The sequence below is a fragment of the Alligator sinensis genome, unplaced genomic scaffold, assembly GCF_000455745.1.
Source record: "Alligator sinensis unplaced genomic scaffold, ASM45574v1 scaffold442_1, whole genome shotgun sequence".
Taxonomy (NCBI): Eukaryota; Metazoa; Chordata; order Crocodylia; family Alligatoridae; genus Alligator; species Alligator sinensis.
The window spans coordinates 8,377,144-8,393,970 of NW_005841829.1; the positions used below are offsets into that span (position 1 = coordinate 8,377,144).

At 41.0% G+C, this 16,827-nt stretch overlaps 1 protein-coding gene across 1 annotated transcript in view; it reads left to right on the forward strand.

The window, feature by feature from the left end:
* Nucleotides 1-16,827, forward strand: part of NELL1 (neural EGFL like 1) — a 537,948-nt gene that overhangs the window by 322,619 nt on the left and 198,502 nt on the right. The window contains exon 14 of the mRNA XM_025199761.1: nucleotides 4,756-4,878. Coding sequence (XP_025055546.1) covers nucleotides 4,756-4,878 — 123 coding nt within the window. The remainder of the gene's footprint in view (nucleotides 1-4,755; nucleotides 4,879-16,827) is intronic.

Genomic DNA, 16,827 nt, shown 5'->3' on the forward strand with positions numbered 1-16,827 from the left:
ACTCTTTCCTGTCTATGCAGGGGGTCGGACTCGATGATCTATTGAGGTCCCTTCCAACCCTAGCATCTATGAACATGCTAGGGTGCCACCTTTATGTCTGCATTTCTTTAGAGGGGATACAGTGTATTCCAGTGTAGCCAACTATATAGCCAAACCTTTTACTGTAGCTCCTCTATACCTTGCTAGGTACACAGTGCTACAGGGATTATAACAGGAATCAGGGCTGATACTTTCCCACCACATTGTGGCTACTACCTGTTCTGAAATTATTCCACATGACCCAAATCCTCCTCGGATGCATATTACAACCAGACAGAAATAACCTATCTTACTCATGTTCTTAATATAAACTGCTTTGATCCACTAAGCAAGATGCAGTGCTGTTTCCTGAGCAGTCTAAATGTCATATGCAGCTTTTACTACCTGCTTGAAGTTGATTCTTGGTGTATTGCTGGTGCTTCTTATAAAATTGTTATTTATATAAGGGTAGACAGGTGTTGAAAAATAAGGTTGAAAAATAAGGTTGGGCCTTCAAACGCTTTCTGTCAGAATCCCCACAAGTGTCCTACTCATCAAGATAAGCTACAATTTTCATTTGGTTTTCTGTGAGTATCTGCAATAGCGATCTTTAATGACTGTGTAAAGCATTATGTAACTAAGCATACATAAACAACTTCAGTTTCACAAAACCCATAGTGTTACTTTTCAGTTCAAGTTAATGTTATTTCAGGTGCCTAAGGCAAGTATTTAACCAGGAATGACTTTCCAATGACAGCCTTTTCAAAAACAAGTTTTCTGTGGAGATTTTGTTTTAAAGGCTTCTGTCATATATTTCACTTTGCAGGCACGAGATTTTAGTTTTGTGTCTGTGACATCATGGATATACAAAGAGATTTTAATTTGGGAATAACAAAGAGATTTTTGTGTAAAAAACGAATTTTGGAGGTAATTTTTTCAAGCATATATGGAGGCAGAAGGGCATTCCCAGACAGTCTGAGGGATGACTGTGTTTTTTTTTTATTGTTGCCTCTCAAACTGTCCTCCTTCAAATCTGAACTCGCACTTTCCTCAAATCAAGAGGATATTTTTTTAACAGTTCACGAAGGCTTTTGAAAGGAGACTTTCACTGAAAAGAAAAGCTTAGTTTTAGCGGTTTCTGGTTGTGGTTTGGTAGACTAGGAAGAGCTGTGATCTGAACTAAGAAAATACATATTTTCACTGAATTCCCTCTGTCTAATGCTACAGCAAGGTGGAATTGAAAAAACATTAAAGCCGCCAGAAAACAGCTGGGACTCTTAAGTACACATGCTAGAGCACATTACCTCTGATGAGGTCAGAAATTTTACAAAGGAACAACCCAGTGAAGAAGTACTATCTTTATTTTATAGAAGAGAAAACTGAGGCATAAACCAGAAACTTCCCCAGGTTCACACAGCAAGCATCTGGCATTGGTTGGAATAATTAGGTCTCCTCTCATTTAGGAATACAAGGCCACCCTTCTGCTGTTTATTCATGTACAGTACATAAACACAAGATAGTCAGTATGTGAAATTCATAATCTCACAAAGAAATTAACTTGTCAGTAATGTGTTGCTATGGTTGTTAGTATTGTCCTTGAATGCCTGTCGTTTCTAGAGGAATGGTTTCAGTTTAGGTAATCAGTAAATCATACCAAACACAATCTGCAAGAGATAAAGATGTTTAGGGGTGATATCCTTTATTCCTGGCTTTCAAAGCACCTCTTAATTTTGCCCAACTCATCAGAAGCAAAGTCCTTCCTAATCAACAGAAATCAAATGAAATGCAGCCTTACCTTAACAGATGCAAAACCTGTCAACATTTCTCCACTGCTCCAACAATCAACGCCCCCCATAAGGAATCCACACATGTGCCAATCCCAAAGTACTCATCCAGCATACTAGATGCCCTCCTGGAAACTATGTGGGTGAAAGTAGACTAAAACTATGGACCAGAATGAATCATCACAGGAAAATGTTAAGGAGAGAGACACGCAAACACATGTAAGAGAACACTTTCCACAGAACAGACTCTCACTTTCTGATCTCGCTATCCACATGGTCAACAGAAACTTACAAAAAAACCTTCAAAAGGTGAGCCCAGGAACAAAACTTCATAAACTGGCTAGATACAAAGAACCAAGGACTGAACACAGATAATTGACTTCATAGGTCACTTTAATCTAACTGATTCCTTCTCATCTTTCTTCACAGCACAGGTGATGGTGACCCTCTTTCCTTTTTAAAGGTTTTGATCTTCTACTAATCAAGCTATCTTTTCCTGTCTCATAGCTACTACCCCCAAATCAGTCCTCCAAAATTGGGCTGTGTGTCTTAAGTGGGAAAGCTGATTCTCTTTGCTGGAATATAAGCATGAAGATGTTGTGTTGTAAGATGGAAGCCAGTTACTCTTTCAGAATTGGACAGGAGGAGTAGAGTCTAGTACTAATCCTCTCACAGCTACTCTGAGTTTGCTGGCTGAAGCTGGCAGCCATTTTGCAACATGAAAAAGCCAGCTCCTGGCTTTTTTTTTTTTGCTTTTTTTTGCATTCTGCATCCAAAACGAAGGTGGATGTCTTATTTAGGGGCATGTCATATGTGAGAAAATATGGTAATTCTTTCTTCTGTGTCTGAATTCTCTGATTCAGGCTGATGTCCCTGTGGTACTGGAAGCAAAGACTCATTATTGCAAAACGCATTTAATAATTAAACATCTGAGGATGTTCTTGAAAGCAGATTTTGCCTTCTAAAATTCTGTCCTCAATTTCACCTACAAAAATTCTGTCTATGACTTCTAGCTATAAATAGGAAGTACATTTTGCTGGTATATGTGAGAAATGGCATTGAAGTGAGAGCTTGAGAATTTTTTTTAAAATTAAAAAAACAACAACCCCCTCTCAGAAAATCCAAACCAAAGAAACAAAAGAACATCCCAACTGGTCCAGGTGAAATGAAAAAGAGAAGTACACTCCTGGCTGATGACAAGGTCTTGAGTTGAGGCTCCTCAAGAAGCCTGAACCACACAATGTCTAGTGGCCTGAAAGCTGGGATCAGTTAAAGTGAATTATTAAACCGAGAAAGGAGCCAGCATAAACTAAAAAGTGTAAATATAAGCCTGAATTTATTAGCTGAAGCCAGGTACATTTTTTGTGTGTGTATATAAATTTCCTGCTTAAAAAAAAAAAGAGAGATGGAACGAGATCCCTGTGATGCTCTTTTGAAAGATTATATGAATTCATATCGCTTTCCTATCAAATATATTAGGAGACTAGAAAACATAATCTGTTCAGTACATTTTGTATTATTACATATTAAAGGAGTTTAAAATTCATTTATTCTGTACAATTCATTTATTCTGAAGAAGTTCTTGCAGTCCATTCTACAAATCTACAAGTGGCTTCAATCATCTTGAAATATAATGGCAGTCTTTAATATGGCTAAGTCTCTCTAGAAGGTATGCTCCTTTTACCCAGTAGAGGATAGCTTTCCAAAGCATGTGTCTATTATGAATAGATCAAAAATCTGAATATTGCATTAACATAAAAGAAGACAAACCTTTAGTGGCATAACTAGGGTGACCAAGGCAACTGCCCCAGATGCCGCCATGTAAGGGGAACTGGCTGCTGCTGGCAGCCACACAGCCATGCCAACAACACTGCAGCAAACGGGACATTGCTGCTGCCTCTGTGCCCTGGGCACCCAACCACATCGCTACACCCTGCAAACACTACCAAAAAACAATTTGTTGTTATACTCAATTGTCTTCAGCTCTAGGTAAGGTTTCAAAAAAGACTTACAGCATCCGGATTGCTCCATTAAAAGCGAGAGTTAACATCAGTTATTGTTAAGTTATCCTCCTCCTAAACAAGTAGCTTTGATTTCTGCATGCCATTCACCTGAGAGAGGAAAACACAACATCCCTGTTTCTATCTCTTCTACTTACTTAGTGCTTGTGAAATAAAGCTTGAGCTCCTGTCTTTCTTTCCCTTCCCTGTTTCTCCTGGAAGGTGCTGCTGAACACTGTGAGAAGTATGAAGTTTCAGAATCAAGGGAGCAGGCTCTTCACTCTGTAGCTGGTGCCCTGATGGAGCAAATTACAACACCCAGGTTCTGGAAAAGATGGGAAAGGGAGCAGCTTCAGGAATGGAGGACCAGTGGGAACTGCTTGAGTAATGGGAGCAACATTTGGCCTCACTTTATTTTGTGGAAGGTTCTTTGAGAACCCTCAGTGAGAGTGGTGCACCATAAATGTAAAATACTGCTTTATATTATATATAAAGCTTAAGCGCAGCGTGCATTTGTGCATGTGATTGGCTGTAATAGAAGTGCTGTCAGTCCTTTAAAGGACCATGCTGTCAGTGCATATCCCCTCCTACCCTGTAACTACTTATCTCGCATTTACACTTACTGCTCTTGATGGTAGGCAGTGATATTGGGGCTTATCTTCAGAGCAGATATGCTTCAGTGATAATCTTCCTCCAGTACCTTGTACGGTAGCTGTTCTGTGTAGCCTCCCCAGGTAGTTTTCTTCTCTTCAATCTAAAATAAACAATCTACTTCTGCTATGAATATGTCATTGTGTCCTGGAATTGAAGCGGTCTGTGGTAAGCTCCTACATCTAACTCCCTGCTGTGTTCAGCCATTGTGGCAAGCTCATTATTAGTTCTAACTCAGTTTTCAAATGTCAGATCAGCAAATTGAAAAGATCATTTTCTCTCTTGTATTTTTTTTCTTGTAGAGCATGATGAATGTGGCAGTGGACAGCACAACTGTGATGTGAATGCAATCTGTACTAACACTATCAGGGGACATAGCTGCACCTGCAAGCCTGGATATGTGGGGAATGGGACCATCTGTCGAGGTAGGTCTGTTACTCTAGGAGCTTGGTAAAAGCTACAGGCTCTATTAATAATCTTTTTGACAGTTATCTAAGTTCTGGTAACTTATGATGGCTGGGCTCTGTCAAGGATTCACTGTCAGATTTATTGTTTGGCAATTGTAACATATATATGGACATGATGAACATTGATTTGGACATAACTCATTATCAGGAGGAGAGTATTTTTAGATTGTTAAAAATGATTCTTAATTTATTGCCAGTGAACACTGCAATTTAAGCTGGGTTTATAGAGTTTTAAACTGGGTTTGTGTTACCTATATTCTGTTTAAGCTACCATCTTTCTTTTTTAAGTGGAATTGTGGGATCATTACTTTTAAACCAGCATCACATGGGTATGCCACAGGATGCAGAAGTTGTAGAAGTTAGAGATAGGGATGAATACCATGTATGATATGCTTTAAAATTTGTAGTTCAACAATAAACTGAAAATCTGCAATTGGTAGATTTCATGGGAGTTTAGACCATGAGATTCTGGATTCAGATAGTCTCACTATAAAATGACACAATTGTTTAAAGAAGTAAGATGAAGCTGTTTTGTAAAAGGAGAAGAGAAAATACCTATAAACCCACAGTTTCACTAATAACTTCAGTATGGAAATGTAATTGAATTGTGTCTGTACTGCTTTTTGCTGTTGTGCATTTTTAAATTACCTTGTCTTATAAACAGCTATTGATTGCCCCACCATGGTTGTATAATTCCTGCTTTCCTATATTCCTCCTACTGAAATTTTTGTTCATATGTACTCAGATGCTTGGGGAAAGAATAAGCTTACTTGAAGTATTATGAGCTGGCAAAATGTTTATTTGCAGGAATGGCTGGAAAATCCTCACTTCAAGTTTATGTTCTTCCAAAAAATTCCCATAATTTATAAGGTGTCAAAACAGCACAAGTCCTGTGACAGTATCTCAATCTGATTTACTATCTAGAGGATCTATATGTGAAATGGTCAGGTTGTTTACAAGTATAAAGTAGTTTCCAAATGATTGTAGCAGGGGCTATAAACAATGTGAATGAAATGAACCAATGAGCCAAATTCATCACTGGTGTGGGTATGTGGGTGTTGAAATGACAGATGTCACACCGAAGGATACATTTGCTCCAGATATTTCCTAATTCTTGTTTGTAGAGAATGTAAGGTGCACAAAAAGTTTCAGACATGATTGAGTGAATAGATTAAGTTCAAGACTGGCTCTTTATTTTCTGCAAATTATAGAGCTTGAGACAAAATGCTGAATATATTTGTCTTAAACAAAGAGGTGTTGATTGATTCAAACATGCCACTACTTTGGTTTTGTTTCTCTTAGTTGAGAAATCCAGACTTTTGCTTTGAAATCCTGGTTTAAAAGGACCCAACAAAATTGAAGCAAAATTTATTCAGCACCATTGTCTTTAACAAACCTGAACTAAGATTTGAGTTTAAAATGAAATCCCAAAGCAGATGAATTTCTGTTTCTGTTGCAAACATTTTTCCAAGCTTTGTTTTTGACATAGCCAGGTGTTAAATAACGGAGTAAAAGTATACCTGTCTGTCATCAACTGGTTATGTAAGAAATGTAAGAAAAATTGAAATACTGAAAGCTGAAAATTTGGAATTTGGAATTTCCTGGTTGGTGTAATTTCGGTTGAGAAATATAACCCAGAGTGGAAACTCTGGAGCCCGTATAAGAATGGCATATGTTGTCTAATATTCATGATGGGCAGAAGGTCCTTAATGGATGATGGCTGCCTACTCTCAGCACAGAAGGGACTGCCATAGATAGAGCTGGTAATATTAGGAGCAAATAGGTTTGATAGGAAATACACAAGTTGCAAAATAATGGGTGGGATTGCTCAGTGGGTATAAATTGGACTTACGCTTTGACCTAAAATAACACCCCTGCTGGATCCGACATACTGTTTTTCAACCTGAAGCATCTGAATATGCTTTATTAACTTCTGCATCCACATACAGACCCTCACTGGGAACACACGGTATAGCTAAAAATATAACATATGCATATAAACACACAGAAAACACTTCAGCTGCCACTCTACTAATACAGCTTGGTGGTGGAACTGAAAACTTAATAACATTGCCTAACAGCATTATTTGCCAATAGGAAATAGATGATTTTGTGACCAAACAGCAAGACTGTTCCTAGTTCTACTACATAATCCCCAGTTTACCTTGGGCAAATATATTACCCTCACTACCTCATTTTCTATGGTATTAATGATATTGTGGGGCTTAATAACAAATTTGATGGCTGTATAGCAGGGCCTGCAGAGCCATTTCGCCCAACCCATGAGGCTCCAGAAGGGGCCAGGATTTTGGGCGTAAGCCTGCCACCATAGTCCCTTCTATGGAGCACATGTCAGCAATGGGCAGGAGGAAGGGGGAGGTGAGCGATGGCTGTGTTAACCCTTACACAACTGCTCGTCTCACTGCGCGCTCTTCCACTGCTGTTTCTGGGTCCAGATCCAGCCCAGGAGGCTCTTTAGTGTCTGGATCCAGTCTGGCCAACAAGGAACATCGTGGTCTGGATCTTGACCAGGGGTATGGGTGAGCTGGACATCCCTGCTCTGTAGAATGCAGAATATTATTTTCATTTTATGACAGGAAGTGTGTGGGAACAGTGTAACCAAAAGGCTCTGCATGGGGTACTTTTGCAAGATGCAGTGAAATTAAACTGTTAGTAATTTGGGCAGTACATTTGAATAAACATGTTTGTGGGTTTTTCACCCCTCTTTTCCTGACACTTTTGCAAAGAGAGAATCTATAAGTAAAGATAACAGTCTTTTATGATTTAATAATGAAATAAATATTATAAAGAAGAAATAAAATCATTAAGAAAAGTATGCAGTGACAGGCTGTAAAATTTCCTGAATAGGAAAATTAATTTCATGCACAAAGGATTATGCCTACTTCATCACAATATAGTGTACTGGAGAAATGTAGCCTGTGTTAAGGACAAAATGCTGTCAAGGCGGGCATGGAAATTTTCCTAAGTAGTGTAATGGAAATGGATGCAGGACAAAATCAAATGCAACTCTGTCTTAAGGAAAAGGTCGCCTGCAAATTAACTGGTATAAAATAGTAACAGAAGTAAATATGAACAAGAAGAAACTGTTATAAATAGATAAATAGCAAATATACAGTGAAGAGAGTATGGAAAAGTATATAACAAATGAAGCAAATAAAAAAATGATGCTTATGTTTATTCTGGGGCTAAACATATAGCTCCTTGATATAGCCCAGTGTACGTGATTAGCCTTCAAGTGGCAAACAAATCTTTTTTGGGGAGATATGGGAAAATAATACAGTTTAGGGGAAGTGAAATGGCAAGACAATGGGATACCATAATAAACAGATGATACACTCAACCATGTCCTCAATCCATGGTGAAATAAATTGTACCCCAGAATTTTTTCAGGAATCAAAAATGGAAATGGGAAAATGAATGGCAAACATATTTACGGTACTAAGGACAAAGGACTGGAATGTAGTCATTTGATATAGAAGGATTCTGGAAATTACAGACCTGCAAAGTTGTTTTTACCTCTTGAGACTATTTTGGGCAAATTTGATAATGAGCAAGAAGAGTGTATAACATAATATAATATAGTCAATAGAAGCTGTCAGAGATTGATAAAAGGAAATCCATGCCAAGAAAGTTTGCTTGAATTTCTTGAAAACATTATGGAATTGGTAGATAAGGAAGAAATTACAGCTATAGAGCAGTTTAACTAGACTTCAGGATAGGATTTCGTAATGTAGAACAAAGCCAGTTAATTTACAAGGAAGGGAAAGTAGATTACAATTGGTTTAGCAGTAGACATTATTAGTAGAAGGGGGAAATTTCTTGGCAGAGGACAAAGCTTTGTTCAGTTTGCTGTACAAGGTCACTCTTCAATAGCAAGGAACAGATCAAACAATTATGAGTGATTTAAGAAGAACAGGTTAATAGGCAAAGGGTGTGGTAATAATAGAGGCAAACAGATAAAATGTCTGAGGTTTACCTTATGTCTAGTTTTGCCTGTATGCGTGGAGGGAAGAGATGACATAAGTATCCTTACCCTTGTCTGTTTGCCAAACTGTACAAAGGTAAAGGAGCAGCCTTGATTCTTGCTCAAGGTCAGGCATGCTGCCCAAGCAGCATTAAGGACACCAAAGACTGTTTATACATGTGCCCCAGGAGTGAGGGCAGGGGTCTTTAGTTAGAGTGGCTCTGAGCACTGCTCTAATTAAAGTGCTCAGAGTATCACATGTATCAGCGTCCCCATGCTGAAAAATGGCAGCAGGGGTGCTTTAACTGAAGCTTGTTGAACAAGTTTTAGTTAAAGTGCCCCCGCCACCATTTTTCAGCATAGGGACACTGATACACGTGACCCTGGAGTCTGCTGGAGTGTGGTAATTACCAGGCTTTAGCAGACTTGATTAATCAAGTCTGCTCTGACATGCTATAAGTACAATGTGTATAGGCAATCCAAGAGGACACCATTTTATGATAAAGGAGCTTGCTAGCCCATTGCAGATACAATTTGTAAAGAAAACACCTAGATTTAGATCTATTTAATGTAGAGAAAGATAGGGGTAGAGAATGGTCACTGTATTATATGTGATTCTAAAGATGTTTGGAGTGGTGACAGGAGGCCATAGACTAAGGTCAAAGAGGGAGACGATCCCATTTACAGTTATAACGTTCTGCAAGACACTGGATGAAATCGGGGACTGATTGCCTAACAAACAGTATTTTATGAACATTCATACAAAAGAGAGTTGTAAAAAGGATACAGTAAAGGTCACTGTCAAGATTTTGTTTGGGTTGAGATGAAACAAAAACAGTCAAATGTTTTCTCTCTTCTTGTTTTACAAGGAGAGAACGTCATGTGGTATATTGCTGCTTCCTAGCTCTTAATCTTCCAATTCTGAATGTTTGATTTGTAGAGCTAAGCTGTGCCAGTGGATGCCCTTAGAACAGTGGCTCATATTTTAGTTGCTGTTTATACACCGGTGGATCCGATTGAGGCTACTGGGGAAGGAGGAGTCCTCGTTGGGGCCCATTACAGTGTGGGAACCCCAGCGCCAGAGAAGGGCAGAGCGAGAAGGGGGTGAGCAGACCCCAGCACCAGGGGTCGCACTGCCAAAGGGGGTGAACAGACCCCAGCACTGGTGTGGGGTGCAGAGACAGGGCTGGGGAGAGCCCAGTGAGGACAAGAGGCCTATAGCAAGGCCCCAGAAGAGACAACATTTAAATACCATCTGTGAGGCTTGGGGTGTGGTAAAGGGGTGGTTTTGGAGCCATGCATCTAGCCCATAAGGCTGAGGGTGTCCTGTGAGGCATCCATTTTGAAGCGGGACCCAAAAGGGGTCTAAGAACCCACAGGGTTCAGTGGGGTTCATTGAGACTGTGTCCAGAATACGAGCTTGAGGGCAGCTTCCTGATTTATTAGAATTACCAGCAAGACATGGCAGGTGAGAAAGAGGGTACCCATGGGGCAGGATTGGTATGGTCAAGGAGCCCTAGGGGTATCACAGCCATCCCTAGGGACCCCATGCCATGACACCTCAATATTGGCAAAGTCCTTCTCTTGATGTGATGCATAGATCATCAGCACGTATGAAGCTCCATTACTCTGTATGGGTTGGTCTTCGGTATATATGTTAAAAAGGATTGGTGCCAGCATGCTTCCCTGTGGGAGGCCATTTCATTGTTGTCTGCAGTGGCTCCGCTCCTTGCACAGTTCTATGTAAAAACATTTGTTCTCCAAAACAGAACAGATGAGCTTCACTAGGTGGTAGTTGTTCATCATATTATAGATCTTATCAAGTAGGTTTCAGCGGTTGTGTCATATGTCTCTGATAGGTCTGCAACCACAGCACCTGTTATCACCCCTTTCTCAAATCCATCTTCTGTAAGCTGGGTGATGTTTAGTATTCAGGCAGTGCAGGACTTCCCTGTTCTAAATCCAGCTTGTTCTGATATTAGGTGTTGTTCAATATGAAGTGAAAGGTGATTGGGAATAAGCCATTTGTAAAGCTTATAAAAATGGCACAGAAATGTCACTGGCCTAAAGTTCTCTGTGCCAGAGGCATGCTTCCCTGGTTTTAATTCAGCTATTACACAGGCTTGTTGCCATAGTTTAGGTGTTCTAAGGGTTGATGAGCAAAAAGTGTATATTCATAACTTAGTTGTGGGACTAAAAGTGCATGTCATCAAGTCCAGATGCTTTGCCATTCTCCAGGTGACTCATTTCAGCATCAAGATCATCCGTTGTGTATTGTGCGCTAAAATTACTTTCCTCCAGATTAGTTTGCTGTCTAATCCAATTGACTGTTTATTTAAAGCTTTACTGTTGAGCAGAAGTTGGCAAGCCACTTAGTTGGCTGTGATATTGTGGTATTGTTGTACTTTCTTCAGGTTATTACTCAGCTTGTGAATGGTTAACCATGCTTTCCTAGCATGGGAGTAAACCCTGATATATACTCAGTTTTGCATCCTCAAAGTATATACCTCTTGGAGGCTTTGCACAGTGCATTCACAAAGAGGTTGTAGTTTTCCAAGACATTCAATGTGTGCCACTTCTTTGTCAAGGTCTTCAGAAAAAAAACTTCTCTGGTCTGCTTTCTTAAAATTGAAGTGTTTATGCATTGGTATCATATTTGGAGTTATGGCTGCTGTGACATTGAGAGTGATTGGTCTGTGCTGTGTGTGGAGAATGGGATCTAAGGCATCTTTTTTTGCACATAACTTCTATATGGCTTTCAACAAAAGTGAGGTCTGGAATATAGCTTTGCCTGCATGAGGAGCTACTGAAACACCCAAGTAGCTCTAAGTGGTGGATCAAGCTTATGTGGTAGGCCTCAGCCTACATCTCAACCAAATTGCCATTCTTAGAAATCCTTCTCTTAGTTTTCACTGTAACCCCATGGCTAGGGACATAAATTCTACACAAACCGGTATAAGTGATTGGAAACTAGTTCATATCTGTAATGCAACAGATATTCAATGCAAATAAACCACTTTCAAAATGGCTGAAAACAGTTTAAGATAAACCTGGATGGATGTAGTATCAGATTTAACTGATTTAGGTTAACCGGTTTATTGAACTTTTGTCCCAGATCCCCTCCAGATTCAAGTTAACTCACAGTCCCCCAGCATCCCAGGATGCTTTGCACCTCCCCTGCAAACCCTACCCCACAGAGTGGGCAGGCTAGCCTTGGCCCAACCTGTCTGTTCCAGCTGAGCAGGGAGGCCAGGCTTCCCCTGGCTTCTGGCCTGGGTCACTGCAGGCATGCAGCTGCATTTCCAGAATCAAAAGTGAATGTCTGTTCAGTTGCTTATCAGTTCAATCTACACAGTTTAGATTAACCTGCGAAGATTGAATCGATTCGGCCTTGGGCTTTTTGACTGTCTGTACTTAGCCCATGTGACACTGTGGCTATTAAAGTCACTGATGATCATATGTGCTTTTTTTTGCTCTAGGTTTCCTGGCCTCACAAAGGCAAAATGCTTCTCTACAGACCTATGAACAGATGTTATTTAGATGTTGTTCATATCAATGGTCAAGATGTCAATGTCATTTTGTTCTGTCATCAATGTTATATCTATGATGAGCTCTGGTTTTACAGAGCTAGTGCTGCCATATTTCTCATACTGCCTTTTGATAGCTAATTTTATCTCGGGGATCAGTGTCCTATTTCTGTTTGGCCCCCTGTGCATCTCTTGAAGACAGAGAACATGACATTGTAGTTGATACAAATCCTGGAAAAATGTCCTGTTTGACTGGTCCTGAAAAAGCCCCATCATTGTTTCACAGCAGGTCAGCCTGTTGAGAGTTAGAGGTTTGTTTTATCTATGCCTGTGGTTGTTGATGACAAGATATGTAACCGAATTTCCAGATTCATTAGAATTTGACAGGGGCTGTGACATAAATGTTTCTGCTATGGCCATTTTGGCAGTTTGTACACCTAGCAATGCTAACATTTCTTCATATCCTGCAGCATCCTTGAAAAGATATGAAGACATCCCAGGGTGCCGTGGTACCCTGCTTGAGAATCACTGCCTTACAGTGGATTGATAAGCTTCTTAAACAAAATAATTCCATAGCTTTAAATACTTTCAGACAATAGCCATCCCCACAGTGATAAAAGAAAAGTGTTAATTCTTGTTGTTGCTCTTAATACTGCAGAGAGAACTGAAGTCTGTCACATAGACAAGTGCCAGTACTTTTCTTTGCACTTTGAGGTTTAATGTTTGTATTGTGTCTATACAAACATTATATTTAGCGTGTTCTTAATCTCTCAGCTAGGGTTTTCAATCGAGGTGTAAACTTAGGAAAATGATAGAAATTGAGGGATGAACTTATTTAAACAGAATAATAGACACACTGACAACATCTCCCTATTAAATCAGTAAGGCAGCAGTTTTTGCTCTAGACTTTGGTTATTTATTCAGTAATGTAATATTCAACTTTTTGTGGATGAATTTAGATTATATAATTAGAGCAGTCCTAGTATTTCTGATGACTAGGTAGCATGACATCAGAGACATTTTGGTCCAAGTTATTAGAATCAGCCTTATTCTGGAGGTTCCTAGGAGGGTCTTGTTGGTACTGGATTTATGATCCAGATCTGATACCTTGTTCTGGGTTGCTCCAAACCCTCAGACCAACCATAACATCTTCCATTCCACAGTAGGAAAAATGTATTGATATACAGTGATAGGAGATAACAGTAATACAGTAAAAGCAAACAAAATATGCCCCCAGCCCACCATTTTACTTATCTACAAGTTCCTAAGGCTTTACAAGAAGAACACTACACCCAGCCAGTATGCAAGCTTCATCCTATGGTTCTTTCTTAAATGCCAGATGTCATGGCCTTGGAGATCGAGGGTGGAGGCCCACCCCTCCCAATGGGGTGGGTGAGATGGACCAGTGGTGTACATTCTGCCATGGAGGCTTTGGGTTCTTCCCTCCACTAATGGGGTGGTTGAGACAGGCTGGTGGTGTGCCCTCCTCTCATGGTGGCCCCCTTTTGTATTCATTCTCCTCTGATGACTCTTCCTTTCTGCGTACCATAGATTGATTTCCCTGTCATACTGTCCACGTTCTGTTCTGTCAGCATATTCCTTTGTTTCCATAAACACATCACATGCACACATCTTAGTTTGGTCATTTCCTGGTGTCTTTATTTGGACAGCAAATAATGGAGTCCAAATAATGGAGGCCTAGCCTCCTAATTTGGTCATTTAATCAAAACGAGAAATCCCAGGGACTTTGCAGCTGAGCACTGTGACCTGATGCTACCTTATCTCTTGCTATGCATATACTGTTCAATTTCACAAGCCTGTTTGTCTGCTACAGTGGTCCTGAAGGCTGAGACCATGAAACTTTGTCACAAACAGGCTTTTAGAAACCAGTTAACCCTTGTGGTTCCCCTAAACCATTGTTATAATGCATATCTACTCTACCTACAAACCAGTTCCTAAAAGCAAACCTCTAAATATCATTTTCTAGCCATCAAGTCTGACATTTGATGTATTTCATGTTTTATAGTCCATCACTTTCTCCAGAGGAATTCAACAAATCCATGGTAGAGGCTTTGTAGTAGGCAATTCTATGCCCTGGGCAACAGTGGCACATGGAGCAGTGGCAGCAACTGGGTTGTCACTGCTGGTGGTGGCACTGCTGGACCACCAGAAATAGTGGCTGCTGTTTGCACTTCTCCTATGGCAGTGCCTAGGGCTGGTGCCCCACTTATCCCCAGTTAGTTATGCTACTGACCTATGGTATTATCACTTTTTCCAGTTGCCCAATTCAGCGCCACCTGGCAATTTTGTTTCCTTAAGATGGGGGTTGTTAACCAGGGGTACACACAGGGGTGTGGGGATGGAGCGCCACCATATACCATCCCACGCTACTGCACAGGCACTGCCCACCCAGCTGGACATGGGGGGCAGGGGAAGCTTGCACGCGGCAGCTACTGCTGGTCTGCGTTTGGCCGCACCCCCCAGCTCTGCATCTGGCTGCTGGGGTTACACTGATCCAAAAAGGTTGAAAACTCCTACCCTAAGATATTTCAGAAACATGTCCACTGCATGTAGCAACATCTCCTTAGAAATATTGCTGTAATTGGTGCAGAAGTTATTGAGATACTTTTGAATCTGGAAAAATAAAAGCATATTTTTTTTAATGGAGGAGGGATAGGGAATTCATGTGCACAGCAGTTCTGGACTAGCCTTTGGTGCAGTTATGTTCTCACTGCTTTTTGTGAGAAAAGATGCATACTTATTGTGTGGGTGTGGGTGTCACTAGTTGTAATTCCATTTCCTCACCAAATTGTTTGGATTTGGAGCTTGTTATGGCAGAGCAACCAGGTTTCCAAAACATAGCAGGCAGTGGGATGTACCTTTGCTAGGGTAAAGAGAGCCTGCAATATGGAGATTTTAGTCTTAATACTTTCAAGGTTCCTAGTGACAGTTTAGATGGTGATAGTAAATGGCTTTTTTCTAACATAAATCAATAAAGTAATTCTTTTTTACATTGTTTGAATGACATTTTAGGTAAATGGCAAGAAAAAGTTGTTTAGAGAAACAGTTAAGTAGAGTATTTTTAATAATCCTACCCTTGGTAACTTGCAGAATGAGTATGTTTAATAATATTGAAAAGGTTTTCATGAGCAAAGTGGAAAGTTATTGCATAGAAGTATAATTTGAGAATGGGAACTTATGGTAATTTTAATACAAAACAAAATCTGTACCTGTAGAAAATTTAAAAAAACAGAGGAGTAGGAAAGAAACATGAACATAGGAAAAGGAATGGTGACTGAGTGGAAGAGTAAGAAAAAAGGCAGGTGGCGGGTGGATCCATGATTTGGCAAAAGGGGGTGCAGGACCCTAACCCCCAACCTTCTCTTCTCCAGCCTACCAGCCTGGGAAGACCACAGTGCAGGAGCCTCTGGGGACTTCATAAAGTTCCCAAAGCAGGTAAGCATCCCCGCCTTCTTCCCCATGCTCAGAGGCAGGTCCCCTCCCCTCCTATTCTGTCCTCTCCTCCTCCAGTTGCTACTGCTTTCCCTGCTGTCTCAAGCATGGGGAAAGCTTCAGAGTTGCTCCTACCCACTTGAGCCCAGCTGCATGAAGAACTGGGCTTAGCTGGGAACAACTGCAGCAATGATGGAGAGGCGGTCGGTTCCCCCACACTGTCTGGTCCCCCTGGGAGCAGGTGCAGGAAGCTGCCCTAGGTGAACTTAGCCCTTGTGCCACGCAGCTGGAGCAGGCAGGAGCAGCTCTGACAATACTCTTGTCCCAGGACAGCGGATAAAGCAGCCATAGCAAGTGGGGATGGAGGAACTTTGAGCCATGGAGAGAGGGGAGATCCTCTTCTGTTTGGGGCCTTTTCTAAGGTTCTCCAGCATGGTCCAGTCTGAAAGAGGGGTGCAGTCAGGTCACTGAAAGCCCTTTCGATCCACCCCTGTTAGATTGTGACTAGAAGGGTTTGGATGTGAGTTCAGCTGCATCAGAGTCCATATTATTTGGCAGCTGGTCAACTGTTTGTAAGTTAAAAAGAAAAAAAATGCCATCCGATTAATTCAAAGCCTCACTCTTTCTTGTCCAGTAATAAATAATTATAATTAGTTGATGTGGCTCTGATCAATAATCGTGGTGATAATGGACTGACTGCAGAATGCTAAGTGGGGGGGGGGGGGCGCGTGCCATCAGGGACTGCGAGCAGGAGATAGACTCCTACTGCCAGGCCCTTCTCCCCCGGGAGGCAGAGGGTAGACCACAGTCCCCCTCCACACCAAAGGAGGACTTTGGCACCTCCTGCTGTGTCCAGCCAGGTGCATGGACCACGGTGGGCAAGGGCCCTAAGGCCCGCCGCACCAAGGCCCCTACCCGACCAGAACTAAGCAACAGGTACGC